This window comes from Otolemur garnettii, unplaced genomic scaffold, assembly GCF_000181295.1.
Source record: "Otolemur garnettii isolate 467f Iridium unplaced genomic scaffold, OtoGar3 scaffold00073, whole genome shotgun sequence".
Classification (NCBI taxonomy): Eukaryota; Metazoa; Chordata; class Mammalia; order Primates; family Galagidae; genus Otolemur; species Otolemur garnettii.
In genome coordinates this window covers 386373-406518 of record NW_003852468.1, presented here as the reverse complement: position 1 = coordinate 406518, position 20146 = coordinate 386373, and the positions used below count along the sequence as shown (strand labels likewise).

Genomic DNA, 20146 nt, shown 5'->3' with positions numbered 1-20146 from the left:
CTCATTCATGTATATCCTATTGGTTCTGTCTCTAAAGAACCATGACTAATACAATGCTCTATCACTTTCTGAAGGTTCAACCTACATACACAGTAATACTCGAATGGAGGATAGCAGCTATCACATACCATAATAAATGTTAATTCCAACCCTTTGCTGCTTGCCAGCACCCCCCCCATCCTGCCAGTCCTAGAATCTGTTGTACTCAATTTATTTCACAACTTATTGTAACCATTAGCAGTCATTCTGTTATGCCAAATTCTCCATCTTTAAATACCTCTAATCTGGCAGCACCCATAGCTCACTAGGTAGTGCTCTGGACACATACACTGGGACTGGCAGGTTCAAACCTGGCCTGGGCCTGCTAAACAATGACAATGGCAACAATAACAAAAAATAGCTGGGTATTGTGGTGGGCACCTCTAGTCCCAGCTACTTGGGAGGCTGAGGCCAGAGAATCACTTAAGCCCAAGAGTCTGAGATTGCTGTGAGCTATGACACCACAGCACTCTGCCAAGGGTGATACAGTGAGACTCTGTCTCTAAAATAAAATGCTTCTAATCCATCTTTATTCCCAGACCATCCATATGAAGAAAGTATAACTGTCTTCAATTCAGAAGAGTCATAGAACAGGAAATACGATTTTTTGAGAGACAGAGAGAGAGAGAGACTCTCCCTACGTCGCCCTCAGTAGAGTACCATAGTGTCATAGCTAACAGCAACCTCAAACTCTTGGGCTCAAGCAATTCTCTTGCCTCAGCCTCCCAAGTAGCTGGGACTGCAGGCGCCTGCCATGGCACCTGGCTATTTTTGGTTGTAGTTGTCATTGTTGTTTAACAAGCCTGGGCCGGATTTGAATCTGCCTCAATGTGCATGGCTGGCACCATAGCCACTCTGCTATGCAGATTAAATCTTTTTTTTTTTTTTTTTTTGGAGACAGAGCCTCAAGCTGTTGCCCTGGGTAGAGTGCAGTGGCATCATAGCTCACAGCAACCTCCAACTCCTGGGCTCAAGCGATTCTCCTGCCTCTGCCTCTCAAGTAGATGGGACCACAGGCACCCGCCACGATGCCTGGCTAGTTTTTGGTTGCAGCCATCATTGTTGTTTGGTGGACCTAGGCTGGATTCGAACCACCAGCTCAGGTGTATGTGGCTGGCACTTTAGGCACAGGTGCTGAGCCTTAATCTCTTTTTCAATAGGAAAAAGAACTCAGCTGGCTATGGGTGTTAGTTAAGAGGATTAAGGCCAGGCACAGTGGCTCACAGCTGTAATCCCAGCACTCTGAGAGGCTGTAGTTAGATCACTTGAGCTCAGGAGTTGGAGACCAGCCTGAGCAAAAGCAAGACCCCATCTCTAAAAATAGCCAGTCATTGTGGCAGGCGCCTATAGTCCCAGCTACTTGGGAGGCTGAGGCAAGAGAATCGCTTGAGCTGAAGAGTTTGAGGTTGTTGTGAGCTATGATACCACAGCACTCTGAGGGAAACAAAGTGAGACTGTCACAAAAAAAAAAAAAAGATTGGAAAGGTTGATTTGGGGATTGTATGACCTTGGATCAGCAATTAAATTACTGCCCACAAGTGTCCACAGCATTTGTTTGGGGCTAGGTGGTAAACAGGAAATAAGCAATGGAAGGTGAATGCAGTGTGTGTTCCGCCTCAAATCACACTCCTCAGCAGTCTGGCTAAAATTAGATTAGGGCGCTTGGTTATCAGATGTCTTACTAACCACAAGACCACATCTCTTTTCTTTCTAAATTAAAATAGCAACAGCACAGAACCTCCTAGTTACTTCAACTGGCTTCAGACTGTTACTGATATACTTGCAAACATTCCACATTGAGTCTCTCTTCAAAATGTGGAAAGTTATCAGAGTGACTCATTACACGTCACACCTCTGATAGTGCGACCTGACCAGGCAAGTCAACTGTATCTGACCGGAGCAGCTCATCTTGAGGCAAAGTATGAACTCTTAATGAGATTTTATTCATTCTTCAAATATTTGGGTGTCTAATGTGCGAGGAACTATTATAGGTGTTTGTTTTATTCGCTGATACAAAGTTCCATTCACACACACCCTAACCTCTGAAGCTCTGGGGAGGGGAAAGAATAGGTCAAGCATCTTTTTAGATCAAAGTCCACTTATGTTAACCAAAATAGAAAAATTAGCTAAATCATTCTATGATCATTCTTGCAAGATCAGGAGTTGGAAAGAACTATGTCAGAATCCCCTTTACAATAGCTACAGCAGTAGCTACTTGCTTGATTTTTGCCCACCACTGGGAAATAACTCCTCCTCACTTCTGCCATTTTCAGAGTTTGTTTTCTTTTGTTTATGAGACAGAGTCTCAGTCGTCCTCAGTAGGGTGCTAGGTCATCATAGTTCACAGCAACCTCAAACTCTTTGGACTCAAGTGATCCTCTTGCCTCAGCCTCCTGGGTAGGGGGACTACAGGTGCCCACCACAACGCCTGGCTATTTTTAAAGACAAGGTCTCACTTTTGCTCAGGCTGGTCTTGAACTTCTGACCTCAAGCAATCTACCCACCTCAACCTCCCAAAGTGCTAGGATTACAGGTATGGGCCATACTGCCTGGCCTCCAGCTTCAGTTCTTAAGACAAAGCTAGTTCCATAACTTGTCTGGTCCAGCTGTGCCCCACAGAACACACAAAAAATAAACATACTCCTCACCCCTTTCAGATTCTTGAAAATGTTCTCCATCAAAACTTACACTTATTCCAGGCATCCTCAAACTACAGTCCACGGGCCACATGCAGCCCACCTAGGACATTTATTCGGCCTGCCGGGTGTTTTTGCTTCCATTGCCTGTCCTGCTTAGCAGCCGACTCGTCCTGGGGCCTGCAGTCCAGCCCTCCAATGGTCTGAGGGACAGTGAACTGGTTCCCTGTTTTAAAAGTTTGAGGACCCCTGACTAATTAAATACTCACAGGGTAGCTTCCAAAACCTCTTCCCTACTGACCTTTCTTGGCACTGGCCTTCTCAGAGCTGGACACAATATTGATTTACATGTGAGGCACTATTCTGCACAGTATAACTATTCTCATTTAACCCTCATAGCTGCACTTCATAATAGCTATCCCCATCTTATAACTAAGGAAACTGAGGCACAGAAAGGATAACTTGCCCAACATTACATTAGTGAGGATTTCGAGTATGGTCTAATCCAGTTAGTACAGTAAGACGATGGTCTCCAGAAATCAAGTGTCAATTAATGTAACTTTAAATTGCCTTTTTGGGGTGGGGACAGCTATTTGGAGTATCACCAAGTTTCTGGTCCTTTCTATAATTATCAAATCAGGTCTCACCTTTTGGTATTCATACAATTTACATTACTATAGTGCTTGGAATCTATTCCTATCTAAACTTAACCTTGTTTATATTCTTCTATCTTGACTAGATATTTTGAATATTAAATATATCCTCCAGCAACTCTTTTTTTGAGCCAGAGTCTCAAGCTATTGCCCTGGGTAGAGTGATGTAGTGTCACAGCTCACAGCACTGTGAGCAACCTCCAACTCTTGGGCATAAGCGATTCTCTTACCTCAGCCTCCCAAGTATCTGAGACTACAGGTGCCTGCCACAACACCCAGCTATTTTCTGTTGCAGTTGTCATTGTCGTTTAGCTGGCCCAGGCCAGGTTTGAACTCAATGTATATGGCCGGCGCCCTACCCACTGAGCAATAGGCACTGCCCTAGCAAATCATTTTAAGTCTTCTGAATATATTAAATATTTTTCCCATATCTCCATCCAAATTTACTAGAAGTAGGATAGGAACAAGTAGCCTATTAGAGACTTCTGTTCAGGTTGACATTGTTCCAATATCAAGTATTTTCTAGGTTTGATTGTTCAACTAGCCATAAACCAAATTTTTCTATGTTTAATATTGTTCATAAGATTATCCTTGAAATATCTACTCAAAGTGTGATGAGAAGGAATAGGGTGATGAACTGAGTCCAAAAACTTTGGTTCTAATGCTCAGTCTTTACTAAGCTGGGTGACTCTAGCAAACCACTTAGACTGTAAGCTTCAGTTTCCTAATCCATAAGAAGAGGCTAATGTTACCACTCATAATATTCTTCTCTCTGTATCATTTATTTTGAATGTTTCTATTATCATATGTCACAGAACAAAAACCATCTATCTTGTTCTTTATGACACCACCTAGTAATACAGATACTTAGAAGGCCCCCAAGCATCTGTTAAACTAAACCTCAGTTCTTGTGTTAAAATAAGTGCAATAGTAGGTGTTAAGATTGAGTTGGTAAGAGAAGTAAGGTTAGTTTGATTCAACTTGGTCTTAGTGAATCTGTTTCTACATCATTTACTAAGGGCTTACATGCAGTATAATAAAGACTTTCTGGGCTTTCAGATGAGACTAATGGAATTTACCAATAATCTACAGTTTAAAATCCAATCATTCCCTATTTTGGAAACAATTTTATTTCCAGGCTCCTGTTCTCCATAGATTTTCTCATACCACCAAGAGTAATTCTGCCATTATATTTGCAAATTCTTTCAAAACCTTAAGTCCAAAGACTTAAAACTTCTTTACCAATTACTTGATGTTCTTCTGTCACTACCAATTTGAGCTTGATGACGGTCATTATGCTCCTTCCAGTTTGAAGGAAATAGTAATTCAGCCCCAAATTTTAGGACATGAGTGAATGGATCCATCCTTAATGTGTGAATATGTGGCCTTGTATATAACTTACCAGTTTATATATGTTGTCCGTCTCTTTGTCTACTACCAGCAATGAAGTCTGATCTCCACCCTTCTTAATCATTTCCACAACACCATCATGATCCATAGTTTCCACAGACTCGCCGTTGACAGCAATTACCAGGTCATTGTTCTTCAAGCCAGCCTCTTCTGCTGGACTTCCAGAATCTATGTTCTTGATGATTTGACCTACCCTCCCCCACCCCCAAAAATAAAGTTGTCATAAAGGCTCCTAAACAAATAAACCAGGGTTTCCACTGGAGTCCCAGGGCTTGACAAAAAATCAATATAAAAGACACACTGAGTACAAGTACTGTCCTTCCATCAATATCCCAAGAAGCTTATGAAGCACCATGTGGGCTCATTTCCTGTTCAGAACTCATTCCAGGATCCAACCCAGCCATTAACGATGAAAGGGTCTTGCAAGAAAGAATGTTACTAAAAGTGACATTCAAAATAGTGTGCAAAGCATTAAGGGCCAGAAAGTTCCCAGGAAGCCAGTGGGCATTCTTATTTATACCTATAAAAAAAATTTTGTTTTAAAGGTCTCACTTTGTCACCCTTGGTAGAGTACCGTGGTGTCATAGCTCACAGCAACCTCAAACTCTTGGGCTTGAGCAATTCTCTTGCCTCAGCCTCCCAAGTAGCTGAGACTACAGGCTACAATAGCCTGCCACAACACCCAGCTATTTTTAGAGATGGGGTTTTACTCTTGCTCAGGCTGGTCTCAAATTCCTGAGCTCAGGCAATCCACCTGCCTCAGCCTCCCAGAGTGCTGGGATTACAGGCATGAGCCACCATGCCCGGCCTATACCTATACATCTTGTATAGAAGCCAAGCCACAAAAAAGGGGGAAGGGAAGAATTAAAAACAAAACCTTAGGAAGCCCATACTGGCATTTTAGTAGACATTGTAAGTGTATTTATATAAATATACCTCAAGGATGTGCCCTTAGCCACCTTCTGACTTCAAATGTCTTTACCAGATACCTTCAGAGCTCTCATACTTTTCTCCTTCCCTCTATTCTAAAAAACTCCAGCCTCACTTTTCCAGCTAACTACTGAGTATCTCCAACAAGATCCATCTAATTTAAGTTTACAAATGAAAAAAATCACTCTGTAGATGCTCATCCCAAAGACCTGCTAGTATCCCCAGTCACCAACACTGGACAGCTGATTCTTCCCCAGTATCTAGTCAGTTGCTAAATCCTTCGATGCTGCCTTAGTACTCCTCACATCCCTTTTCTCTTAATTCCACTTCGTCTACTGTGAATGCAGTTTGTACTAGATCCTGCCTGGAGTTCTACCTACACCACTGCGGGACCCTACCAACAGCTCTCCCTCTCCAGTCCTTCCCTGTGACACCGCTGTGCCTTCGGATCCGCCTTGATGCACATTGTTGAGCAAGTCACCTCCAGGAAACTAAAATGAGAGCAGGCTTTGGAAACAAATAGCCCTGATTTTGACCCAGCTGCACCACAAGTATTTGACCTTACATTGTCACCATATCTTCAAGCCCTCAATTTCAGGAATTCTTCTGACAGAATCGTTATAAGTAACGGAGATGTGCAAAGTCCCCAAGACATTCTACGCTTCATTTTTCTTCTCCCTTACATTGTTCAAAAACTCTTAATTCCTCACTGACTAATGAGCCAAATCCAAATTCGTCAACCTAACACTGAAGTTCCCTTGCCATCTCTCTCCAACCTACCTTTCCAATTTGGATTTCTGTGCTGCACATCAGAAGCCAGTTCCCTACCTTCTTGGAATGATCTGCCTTGCTCTGGCTCCATCTACTTTCCCAAATTCTAGCGGTACTACAATGTCCAAACTTAGCTGTTACTGCTATAATAAAATGGTCTTCTGGTACCTTTTTAATTTTTACTCAAATTACAGTCTTTTATCTGCCCTTGTATTAAGGTGCTTATCATTATCTACTTTCAGTTGTGGACATAAGTTTCTTATCTCCTCTACTAAGTGGTAGGGGCCTTGACTGAGGAATTTCTATCTGATCACTTCATATTCTCAAAGACTCTGAGGATGTTTTACAAAACACAAACCAAGTTAATATTTGATGAGTTAATGTAAACATACATAATGAAAACAGCAACTTCTAGATGAACAACAAGTTTACATGGCCTGTATCCACATTCTTTTATGTGTTCGCCTTTCCTGCTCCCTGTTATCAGAAAGCAGAAAGATTCCTGGCTGTGCACAAGCCCAGGTCCCGGCCCACACCTCTACCAGCTCTAGTGGTATACTGGGGCTGGCCCTCACAGCTCCCCAGAGCCAAATTCTGCACCACACTTCTCTACTTTCTGCTCATGTTGGTAGCCCGAGAGTATTCACGTCATAAAAGTCATCAAGTGCTACAAGCTAGGACACGCAACCGGCCCTAAGAGCCAATTTGCCCAGATCCTAAACTCTTCATTTTGCTGTGGAAACATGGACCCAACCCAACTATGCTTCCTAGTTTCTTGCTGTCCCCCTTAATCATCTGGTAGGGAGCTGGGAGCCTAATGGTATTCAAGTCAGTAGAGTGAAGAATTAGTCAGTTACATGCCAAGTCTTTTCTGGTGCCTTACCTTTCTGCTCTGGACTGGCACTCAGATAGAAACCATAGCCATTGGTTCCCTTCTTCATCTCCACAACTCGGGGCTGGTGGGGTAACAGTTTCAAACTGGCGATTTCTCTTTTGAATTGTATCTTCTGCTCACTGTGGCGTTTGTGGGTCTCTTTGTCCACCAGCAGGAACATGACATGGCTTCCCGACTTCTTAACCTGCAACACAAGCACAGGTGCGGGGCGACATCAGCTCCCCAGAACAATCCTGTGGAATGAAATGGTGCTGTGAGGAGGCACACGGTCTCTGCATTCAGCAAGAAACAGGATGCAAGGCCTGGGTTTAAGCTGTTACACTATTTCCTACCTGGCATTTCTCTATCTTCACTTCTGTAGTTGTTTTTCCCTTTGTTAAGTTTGCCCTCACCCACACAGATGCTAACCCAGATGGGAGCTGGACTTCAGATGCTAACCCAGAAATGTAGGTGAAGGCTAAGTATGGAAAAGAAAGTAAAGGTCAACTTTAAAGCTCATCTTGCAGAGAGTAGAGGAGTTTGGTTAATTGTCAAGGTTCCATATCCCCTCAAAGGAAAATCTGAGTGTTTTCCATGTGTCATGAAACCATGCTGGGACATAAGGTTTGGGGCAATAAACCTCCCCATATTCTGCATTTACCACCACATTGGGAATCTTCTACTTGCTATTAAAACATTTCAGTATCATCAGCTTACCCTTGAATTTATAAATTCAGAGGGGGCTCCTGATCAGGTACAAACAAGATCCAAAAGATAAAGCTGATGGTTTTTGTTTTGTTTTTTTTTTTGAGACAGAGCCTCAAGCTGTCCCCCTGGGTAGAGTGCTGTAGCATCACAGCTCACAGCAACCTCCAGCTCCTGGGCTCAAGTGAGTCTCCTGCCTCCGCCTCCCCCTCCCAAGTAGCTGGGACCACAGGCGCCCGCCACAATGCCCGGCTATTTTTTGGTTGCAGCCATCATTGTTGTTTTGGCGGGCCTGGGCTGGATTCGAACCCGCCACCTTAGGTGTATGTGGCTGGTGCCTTAGCCACTTGAGCCACAGGCGCCGAGCCAAGCTGATGGTTCTTTAAGGCCTCCTATGAAACTAGAGAAGCCTTATTCCAAAACTCTTTATTAGTGCTGCTTATGCCACTAGTGCGCCCAGCCATCCTTATTATGAAGGGGCAGCTCAACTGGATATTCTTTCTGCTATAAAGTTACCCTGTCTCCTGTCACCTCCAGTGACAATGGAAGATAAGGTAAGGAAAGTCTAGGACATACCTTCTGAACCACTTCCTCGTGGCTGGCGTCTTCTACATTCTCCCCATTCACTTCAATCACGTGGTCATCAGCCAGCACCCCAGCTTTCATGGCCACACCTTGAGGTGTGATATCAGTCAGGTATACACCCTTTTTACCTGAAAGGCAGTAAGGATTAAACTCCATTGCCCAGAAAAACCAGAAATTCAAAGGTAAAGGGGTTTCTCCATGTAATAGAAAACAGAACTTCAATTTTATAGCTAACTCAAATGGCCTTTGGCTTCTGATTTAGAATCCTAGTTACAGCTTGACAAAGCAACAAGGAGTGTTTGTTGATTTGAATAAAATTTCTGAACTCAACTAAATGCAAAGAAGGAATCTCAGGTGGCCTTGGCTCCTAAACCAGGAAGTAACAAACCGTGCCCAGGCTGCCCCATTGTGTCATACTCCCTTTGTGTTTATGGATTAGAAAACATCTGTCCCAATCCCTCTTCTTTAGAACTGTTACCAATCATCATATACCAGTGGACTCAAATCTCACTGATCCAGGCTTAACAAGGACAGAGGCACAGGAGGGACAGAAAGCATGTGCATGTTTAGCTGGTGTGATTTAGGTACCACTTAAAGCAGTGCTATCAATTCTTTTGAGACATTACCCACCCTTATCCACTGGCAGTATATGTCCAGGCATCCAGTGGACACCTGAAATTTCAGACAGTGCTGAACTCTGTAATTTTTTTTTTTTTTTTTTTTTTTGGAGACAGAGTCTCACTTTGTCATCCTCAGTAGAGTGCTGTGGCATCACAGCTCATAGCAACCTCCAACCCTTGGGCTTGAGTGATTCTCTTGCCTCAGCCTCCCAAGTAGCTGGGACTACAGGTGCCCACCACAATGCCCAGCTATTTTTTGTTGCAATTGCCACTGCTGTTTTAGCTGTCTGGGGCCAGGTTTGAACCCGCCACCCTCAGTATATGGGGCCAGGGCTCTATCTACTGAGCCACAGGCACCACCCTGAATCCTGTATTCTTATTCATAAAGTTTAATTTATAAATCAAGCACAGTCAGAGATTAACAATAACTGAGCTAATCTTCACACCCTCAGCATATGGTATTTCTTCACTTGAGAATGTTTCACAGAGGTACTGTTCAGCTCTCTTCAGCATGGTTCGAATTGCCAGCATCACTACATTCTTAAGCTTGGGGCCATCATTTTTTATTAATACTTTGTATTTGTATATATGTATGGGGTACGTATGTTTTTATACAGGCGTACAATGTGTAATGGCCAAGTCAGGGTGTTTAGGATGTCTGTCACCTCAAACACTTATCACTTCTTTCTGTTAGGAACATTTCAAATCTTTTCTTCTAGCTGTTTTGGAATATGTATCTTGTTAACTCTAGTCACCCTACTATGCTATTGCACATTAGAACCTCCTGTTTATACCCATTAACCTGCCCCTCTTCAGACCCTCACCCCCTCCCCACACACATACTCCCAGCCTCTGGTATCAGTCTACTCTCTACCCCCACGAGATCAATGTTTAGTTCCCACATATGACTGAGAACATGATATTTGTCTTACTATGCCAGAGTTACTTGAACATGATGATAACACAATTGCACTGCAATATTTCAACAGCTGGTCTGGTAACTATTACATAACTAGTGGGCAGATCGTGTATGTGGTGAGGAGATGCTGGAGCAAGGGATGATTCACGTCTTGGGCAGGATGGTGCAGAACAGCAGGAGATTTCATACTACTCACAATGGCTCAGAATTTAAAACTTGTAAATTATTTCCAAAATTTTGCACATATTTTCAGACCATAAAGCAAAACTGAGGATAAATTTGTCAATCAAGACAAAGGATGGCTTCATAATGACTGACCAAGTCACTTGTAAGGGACAACAGTAACAAATGGCTTCCCTGAATACTTAACATAACTCCTGTTACTTTGTTATATATTTGTCATGAATAAAAGAATTGCTTCATAAAGCTAACCTAAACCATTCACCATATACATTAGCACAAGAACCAAATGAACAGAATCTGATTTTTTAACTGCCTTACTGATAATGAACTTCTAAGAAGTTCCAAGCTTCCTTCAAGCTATTGCGTTTAATAACTAACAAACTTAAGATCTCCATAGCTAGTTTACATCTCTTGCCACCAGTTAAACAAGCATTGGAAATAATTTTAAATTTACTATTGACTTTTGGCTTTATCACTTGCCAACTTATCAACCTACCCCCCATGGCTTCTCCAGTACCACAAAGAATGGGCAATGTTAGAGATGGAACCAGCTAACATCACTCCTCTCATTCCAGCCCATGTCTATGGTCAACTGAGCACAGGTCAGTTTGCACATCAGCAATTCTAGGAACAGAATTTCTAGCACTTCCTGATGGTCAGGGTTTCTCAAATCACTAGTTACCTTTGCAACTAGAGGTCAGGAAGACACTTCAGAACAGTCTAGGCTAGACCACAGCTGAGAACACTATTTCACTGTTAGAAGAGGGCAGAGATTTTTGCTGAGTATCCTCAGCAAACATAACAGTGTCTGACAGATCAATAGGTGCTCCAGAATTTATTGAATAAATGACTACCTGGGCACTCAGATGAAAAAAGATACCACCAGCCAGTGGGGCATGCCTGTAATCCTAGCACTTAGAGGCTGAAACAAGATCTCTTGAATTCAGGAGTTCAAGACCAGCCTGAGCAAGAGATAGACCTCATCACTACTAAAAATAGAAAAATTAGTGGAGTATTGTGGTGGACGCCTTACCACTCAGGAGGCTGAGGCAAGAGAATCACTTGAACCCAAGAGTTTGAGGTTGCTGTGAGCTAAGCTGATGCCACGACATTCTACCAAGGGCAATAGAGTGAAATTATCTTGTAGGAGACGCCAACATCGGAGTAAGATGATCTGCAGCTGAGGCGTGGACCTCGGGCCATTCCTCCACCGGAGTTCCTTGTGGGAGGAGCCCGTGCCCTCAGCACGTAGTCATTGTTAATTACTCCCCTCACCTGTGTTGTTCTGGCTCAATAAAAGGCTGGTGCGGAGGTTGCTTGGGGCTACCGGGAAAGTAAGGGCTAGCCTGCCTTCCACAAGCTTGTACTTCTAATCCGCTTCTCGCCTGGTTCCTTCCTGCGCTAACCGAGACCAGGGCCACAGAAGCCCGACGGGTCGCGACATTATCTCAGTTAAAAAATATTAAAAAGATACCAATCTTACTCAAAGGCAGCTATTATAGAGAACCTCGTCTTTCTAAGTTTTTATTCCCATCCTTCCCTCCACCTTCACCCTAAGGAAGCCAGAAAAGACTAACAAATGTAAACCCCTCTGACCCTCCTCACATCAAAGTGTCCCCAGCTGATAAACACATGGGAACAGGAGTGCCTGGTGCCTACCCACCCCCAGCCCACTGCTGCCAATGTCCTGATCCCTTGTTGCACAACTGTGCAAGGCAAGGGAAACGGGCAGTGAGGGGGAAAGCTGCCCACGGACATCCACAGCAACTGAAGAGTGGAAGTCAAGGAATCAGCATTATCTTTCTTCTGGAATCCTGTCCATGCCCCACCCTCAAGCTCACCTTGGACGGTCTTTAGAGAGAAGCCATAGCTGTTCCCCTCCTTCACGAGGTAGCAGAGCCGGGGCTGGGTCCAAGTCTCCACTCGCCCATTCATCACAGGAGACAGTTTCTTATCATTCAAACCTTGCTCCTTCTGACTTTGACCCAACTCTCTTAAGTCCACCTTCATCTTCATTGCTTTCTCATAGGAATCCCCATCCAGAACTAGTAAAGTCACTGAATTCCCACTCTTTCTGACCAGATCCACGACCTAGAAGGGAGTGTGGAGGGCGGGGGGAGATGACTTTAATGAATAATCTTCTGTCAACTGCCAGAGGGAAATACTTCCCATCTGGCTTAATACCTGGCCCTGGAAATTCTGGTGGTTGACCCTGACACCCAGCTAGTAAGCAGATCACCCCAGCCCCCTCCAGTCCAGCCCTCCTAAAATCCAGCACAGATTAAGCTAGGTCTCTGGCACTTTTGGAACCTAGAGTGTGACCCAAGCCCAGGACTTCTAGGACTAACACTTCCTAGAGATGAATGTTGCTGTGCAGCATAACAGGCCCTCCCACATCTGCTGGGACAGCAAAGTGCAGTGAAAAGAACATCGACTTGGAGTCAGGCAGAATGTGGTAGGGCCAGAGCAGAGGAGGGCCATGAGCACATCAGCAAGCTAAGTTAGTAGCTTCCTAATTCATAAGATAGTAATATACACCTCACAGAGTCATGAGGAGGATTTGACAAGATAATGAATATAAAGTTACCTTAGCTTAATTTCTGGCATGTAGTAAACTTAATGTGTTTTCAACCTGGTACTATTCAAATCTAAGAATGATTACAGTTCTTGGCTGTTTTCTGGGGACTTGATTGGCCAAAATAAAGTATCATGATAAAGATGCCCTGCTTGCCAGTGGCAGCCAAGAAAGAACCAAATTCCACTGACCACAAAAGTTATAAGCAGCAGAGGGGGTGTGGGGACAGAAGGGATCCTATAAGAAGAACCCCAAGTGTCTCATTCACCTGCATATGTTCCTCCTTGTCCACAAAAACACCATTGATCCTAAGAACTCTGTCTCCATCCTGGAGGCCACCCTTCTCTGCTGGGCTCCCCTTCTCAATCACTCGAACCAGGTGGCCATCGGTGTCCTTCTCAATTCTCAGGAAGAAGCCATAGCTTTGTTCATCTTGTTTAGATAGTTTACATTCTCGGGGGTTGAAGGTGGAAGCCATTTCTATGATTAAAACAAATGGATAAATCCATTGAAAAGAAAAATCTCATTGGAGTGAGAACCCTGTCCTCCACCTCCTATAATTCTAGACTGGGTAGTAACTTTGGGCATACAGGTGTTAATGGTTTGAGGTCTTCCTTGACCTATGCCACCTTACCTGACTCCTAATTCTTCAGTTCTCAAGAAGGTCATTACCCCCAGGGAACTGCTCTTAATTCTTCTCACGCCACTCCTGTTTCCCAAGACCCTTTGCTATATTGTCCCTTTTTGGTCTGTTCTTCCCCAGAGTAACAGTCACATGTTATAATTACGTTCTTGCCAATATGAAAGGCAGAGTATGAGTTTGTCTTCTCTAGAGATTGATTCTCAATGCCTCAAACTTGATATGCTCCTCAGAGCCTATCAGGAGGTCACCTTTCAGAACTTGGTAATTTCCAAATCTGTTTCCACAACAACCACCTTTTTACTTGAGTTTTGAGTTCATGTATTTTACTGGGTATTGAACACATAGCTGCCACCAAACTCCTTTTTGCCCTTGACCTAAGTAAGTCTAAATATATGACCCAAAACATTTAAAAAACAAACCCACTCTCGAGAATTTGAAGAGCCTATTAAGCCTCCTAAAGCAGCTTCCCTTTCCATCCATCCCGCCCTTCTATTTGCCCCATTAAAGGAGGAAGGTCCTGAGCCATAGGAGGAAGGCAGACAAGTGTGAAACCAATGTCTCAGGTTTCAACACCCAATTATTGCTGAGGGGAAGACTCCTGCCAGCGGCCCCCACCCCTCCCTCATAGAATAAAAATGGGACCACAACAGTAAAAGGCTGGTGTGCAAGGCAGGGGTCTAGAGCGGAGGCTGGAGGCTGCTCTTTACACTGCCCGCAGGACAAGCCCTCTTGCTTCCTTGTCACTGTTCCCTATCTACAAGTCAGAATAAACTGGCTGTCCATTCCTTCCTCGAGGGACAGGAACAAATGATCATCTAGGATGGCAGTTCTCAACCTGTGGGTCACAACCCACAGGAACTGTATTAAAGGGTTGCGGCATTAGGAAGGTTGAGAACCTCTGATCTAGGGTATGGGGTAGGGTGGAGAAGCCGTAACAAAGTGCTCCATCTCCCTAGAAGCCGTCCTGCGGTGATGCATGATAGCCATCTGTGACCTTTATGCCCACAGAGCTGTACAGTACAAGCCAGACAGAAAGCCTCCCACTCCCTGATGACATGGCCACCACCCGTGGTCTCAGCAAAGTCTGGCAGTCACGTTGCCAGCATCATGAATAACTAAGTAGCCAAGAAAACAAGAGAGAAATAGACTTCCTATCGAGTATCCAGGGAAGAGAAGAAAGGCCAGGCTCCCTGGTGATCATTGCTGGCACCTGGAGAGAGCTCAGGTGTCAGAAGAGCTCAGGTGTCACCGTGTCAGAAGACATGACTGGCTGCCAGGGGGGACACCACTTTGGAAGGACAGTGCTTCACCAGAGACAGGTGTCCACACGTGGAGGCACCTGTTTCCAGGCTGATCTGACTCTACAACACACTATTTTCCTGGCCATCCAGCCTGCAGGCCTGAGTTTTCAGCTTGAATCTATATCTATGTCCCAGCTCACCTCTAATCCCCATCAGCTCTCAGCTTCTTAAAGCTAAAAAGCCTTGGAAAAAACATGGAAAAGGTCTCTGTACTTTATTGGGAAGAAGAGGCAAAAATTACATAAAGGAATGAATAAGATAATTTCAGATGATACTTGCTGTGAAGAAAATCAAACAGGGTGCCATCTTTGGGAACTACAAAGAAAACCCCAAATCCTCTTAATCTTGGAAGTAATTATTGGGGAACCTCATCCACGTCCAACAAAATTTGAAACATGTCCTTAGAATCAGAACAAAGGCCACTAAATGCTATGTTTTGAGAGATGAGGCTGTTTGTGACCAGCATACAAAGGCTCATTTCTAAAGCACCCGCCCCTAACCCTCAGCAATCTCACACCTTGTGGTGCCAACCACAGCCTCTTGTGGTGCCAACTACAGCTCTTCCTCTGTAGCCCAGGATATAAAGTGAAGCCTTATCACTGGTAGGACTCGTCCCACATTGGAAAAAGGGGAAGAGGCAAAGTTTTTCCTGTGTTTCACAGATCAGAAAGCCTGGCATACAAGGAAACACAAATCATTGTTTCTTGGCAAAAACTCAAGTTGGGTTTGTTTGAAGTTTTTAAAACGGCCACGCAGCAATCCCTAGGATCTGTGCCCATGGCTTTGAAGCCTCAGGCACTCAAGGTCAGAACTTCATTTCCATCTGGTGGAAACCAGAGAATTAGAGCCAGTTCACATTAACAGGAAAACTGAAATGCTATGTCCTGGTGAGGAAACAGCTACTGCTGGGAGCCCCCAGATACCTCCAGCCACTGCGTCTGCAGCTACTAACAGATTAATGCCAGTATCCATGGAGTGGTATGTGCCCAGGCCAAACTTAACATCCTCAACTGTGCTGTGGAGAACACAGACGAAAACCCCAAAAGCCTGGTCTTACATGAGACCCTTGGGGCTCTAAAACTGTTCTCTTTGCCATCTTGTAGAAAGATGATTGAACTAGGGGTCACGTGGGGTAGGCTCGGATCCACCTCCAGTCCTGTTTCTGGTTCTGTCGAGTCCACATCCTGGTATGATGTGGGCCCTTAAATCAAGGCTAAGATCACTTTCCTAAGACTCAGCCACTGCTCCATGATGAGGATGCCTGGGGCTCCGGAACACAGGGCCTACCTAGGAGGGATCTTTGTATTTAAGGACCCTATTTCCTACTTCTTCCGCCCCATCCCATCTTCTGCTTCCTGATAAAATCTGGAGGGCAGACCCCTAAAGTGGACAGACACCTAACTAGTGGAAGCTTGTGAGTTTCTGCAATGTGTCAGCAATCATCTGAAGCCAGAGTCTGTTAAGTGTTCAGCAGGCTTTCTTTCCCAGTTCAAATAGCCAAAATAAATTACTAGAAATTCAAAAAAGCTATAACCATTACTGAGCTTTGGGGGGGAAAAAAATCAATACTTGGCAACAAAGTTCTTATCTCTGGAAAAGAACAAGACACTGGCTGGCAGATGGGAAAGGCTCAGGGTGAGAAACCTGAGAGTTATTTTAAAACTTTTTTTCTTTCTTTTCTTTTCTTTTTTTTTTTTTTTAAGAGACATAGTCTCACTCTATTTCCCTTGATAGAGTACCGTGGCATCAATGCTCACAGCAACCTCAAACTTCTGGGCTCAAGTAATCCTCTTGCCTTAGTCCCCTGAGTAGCTGGAACTATAGGCATATGCCACAATGCCTGGCTAGTTGTTTTTTTTTTTTTCTATTTTTAGTAGAAACAGGGTTTTACTCCTGCTTAAGCTCATCTTAAACTCCTGAGCTCAAGGGATTCACCCACCTCAGCCTCTCAGAGAGCTAGGATTACAGGCGTGAGCCAAAGAGCCCAGCCAAATCCATCTTGATTGATAATCATGTTAATCATACCTTTAGACTCTACTCTCTTCCAGAAGGAATAATTATTGCTATCTGGAAAGAGAATAATATGATTGTGGTCAAGAAGAAAACCTGGCACCACCTAGAAATTAACAAGGCTAGGAAGTGACCACAGGGAGGAAGGGGACATTGAACTGCTAGATGTGGCCAGAGTAGAAAGAACTAAAGCCATTGGGCTGTTTCCCACAGAAAAGGAATATATGGTGGGACCTCAGGTGCTTCTCAAGCCTAAGAAAGGCCAAGGTTTCTGAGCTCCCAGCCAGCCAACAACATGGACTGGTAGGATCCACAGTTAACACCCACCCTGCCCTGACAAAGAGCTAGAAGTCTGAGCCGGGAGCTGTTCCTGAGATTAGGACTAAGACCCAAACAGCCAAAAAGAACAGTTCAGCTTCATGGGCTGAGGCTAAGAAACTCTTACTTTCCCCTCAGGTTTCATGACTACAACTTAGAACCTAGGACTTCCCTCAGCAGGCCCAGCTGAGAAGAGTAAGACTGCATGTCCACCGGTCCTAGCGTCAGTGGGGCTTGTTGTGAAGCGCGCCTGTCCTGTCAGCCCGCGTGACAAAAAAGACCTCTGTTCTAAGATAGTTACTTGTGGAAATGTCCTATTAAAGATACCCTATCTGGTTATAAGCCTGTCCACACAGGAAAGGAGACAGAGACGGAGGTCTAAAAGCCACTTATCTGATCAACGTTCCATGACCTCCCAAGAAATGTTTAAAAGTTTCAAGGTCAGCGGGAACCTGATAAGAACACAAAGCATTTTCCAGACCCAGAGTCAACACATAGTGTTTTCCAAAACCTCCAAACATATCCTGCTCAAAAGCAGAGTTAAATCTCTAACTCAAGCTTCCAGCTACCATTTTGAAAAGGAATTCTGGAACTACTAGGAACCAGATAAAATCTGGGCCTAGGGGAAAGCCAATTCTTCTAAAGAACTGATTAACATAACCATCTCCTTGCTTACTTATTTGATGTGGCAAAAACTTTCATACTCTATTCTTAATAGTATAGAAAAGTATCATTCATTATGCACATTATTTAAATTGGGTCCTCCCCCAAACCCTCCCTCCTCCCACCTTCCTGCCCCTCTCTTTCCTCTTCCTTCCTTCTTTCTAGACTATAGTTATGTTTTACCATTCCTACGAATGCATGGGTGATTATATATACTGATTTCATAGTAGTATTCAATACACTGGATACTTTTTCTTACATTCTTGAGATACTTTACTAAGAAGCATATGCTCCAGCTTCATCTAGGTAAACATAAAAGATGTGAAGTCTCCATCTTTAATGGCTGCATAGTATCAAATCAGCACATTGTACCCCATAAATGCATTAATGTACACAGTTATGATTTAATGAATTAAAAATAAAATGAAAATAAATAGTTACTCCTTGAGGAGCAGAGTCAGCAAAAATTACAGGCTCTCCCACCACCTCCTCAATCCTGGGAGCTATCTGTGCCCAAGAAGGCACCAGCTGGCTTTATCCAAGTGAACAGATGTAGTTAGTTGAAGCAGTGTGGGCCTGTAGAGCGGCAGGTGATGCTAGGGATATGCAATCACTACTGTTGGAAAATGTGCCAGGTGTTGTACATATTTTGGTTAATGCTGAAGCTCACAGGTTTTTCATTCCTAGCTACCCCTCTGAATCACTGGTAGAGATTTATAAAAATACTATAGATGCATAGTAGGCCCCTATCTCAGATCTACTGACAAAACCTCCAAGCTTAAAACCCAAACATGAGCAAAGAAACTAGTGCTAGAACTCTCCCCAGGCTGCCCCCAATTCTCTTCTCTCCCCTCAGTCTCACAATCACTAACTCCTTCATGGGTCACAGAAGAATGTCAAGGTTGGATGAGCCATTAACAGCTACTCTGAGCTCACCTTTACCAGCCTTACCCACCTTTACCCAAGGTGGCAGATTGGTTGGCAGAGGCCCTTGGTCACCCTGTGCAGTCCTAAGGATCCAGCACTGCCCACAATCAGTGGCCCAGCCACCAGTATAGAAGTGTGTAACCACCTGAAATCCATTCCTCATGCCTCTTCCCCCAAGCTCTAGTTCTGAACCTGACAAACATAGAATCAAGCAGATGAAAACCACCTTCAACAGTTCGCATGGGACTTGATTGCTCCCCACCTCCTAAACCTAAATGCCTTCACAGCTGAGGACATTCCTTCCCCTTCCCCATACCCTGTGGGTGGATCCCCAAGTTCATTCAAGTCTGAGCCCTGCCAATCATGCCATGAGCCCTGAGCACGAGCCATGGTTGTCAGCTCTACTTTATAGTTCCTTGCTCTCCATCTACCTCTTCCCTGCCACAACACTTCCCTGCATTTAGTGTTCCAGAGCAGCTGAGGGCTCTTAGGATCCTAAACATAGCTCCTTCAGTTTTCCACTGAACATCAAGACTTAATACCCAGACTTGGCCGGGAGCGGTGGCTCACACCTATAATCCTCACATGCTGGGAGGCCAAGGCAGGTGGATCGCCTGATCTCAGGAGTTCAAGACCAGCCTAAGTTAGAGCAAGACCTTGTCTCTACTAAAAATAGAAAAACTAGCCAGGGGTTGTGGCAGGTTCCTGTAGTTCCAGCTACTTAGGAGGCTAAGGCAAGAGGATTGCTCAAGCCCAAGAGTTTGAGGTTGCTGTGAGCTATGATGATACCACGGCACTTGACCCAAAGTGACAGAATGAGACTGTCTCAAAAAATAAATACATATATAAAACCAGACCTGATTTCATTTGTTTATGCCACATATGTCCATCCCACACTTACATGCAAAACACTGAAGTCCCTGCCTGATAGGATAAAGCCAAACTCCACCCCTATTCTCAAGGGACTTTATAGTTGAAGGTTAAAGAGAAGGTTTCATACAAGAACAACTATCACCAGGAGCAGAATATAAGTGCTGTAAGACTTAAAACATGGGAAAATTAAGGAAAGTTCCATAAATTCAGTAGGATTTGACTGAGGCCTTGACAATAGATAGGTGGGATTTCAACATGTACAGAAATAGGAAGAGAGCATCTTTCTTCATCACCCTCAGAAGAGTGCCATGATCCTCTTACCTCAGCCTACAGAGTAGCTAGGATTACAGGTGCCCTCCATAATGCCTGGTCATTTTTTAGATAGGGTCTCACTCTTGCTGAGGCTGGTCTCAAGCTCCTGAGATCAAATAATCCACCTCCCCAGCCTCTCAGAGTGTAGGGATTAGAGGCATGAGCCACTGCACCCAGCCAAGAAGAGAGTATCTCAGGC

At 44.2% G+C, this 20146-nt stretch overlaps 1 protein-coding gene across 1 annotated transcript in view; it reads right to left on the bottom strand.

Annotated features, from left to right (window-relative positions):
* PDZK1 (PDZ domain containing 1) overlaps positions 1-20146 on the bottom strand; it is a 34823-nt gene that overhangs the window by 4548 nt on the left and 10129 nt on the right. Inside the window, exons 2-6 of the mRNA XM_003793789.3 lie at positions 13169-13380; positions 12167-12416; positions 8595-8731; positions 7323-7518; positions 4731-4927 (exon numbers count right to left, since the gene is read on the bottom strand). Coding sequence (XP_003793837.1) covers positions 4731-4927; positions 7323-7518; positions 8595-8731; positions 12167-12416; positions 13169-13378 — 990 coding nt within the window. The 5' untranslated portion in view covers positions 13379-13380. The remainder of the gene's footprint in view (positions 1-4730; positions 4928-7322; positions 7519-8594; positions 8732-12166; positions 12417-13168; positions 13381-20146) is intronic.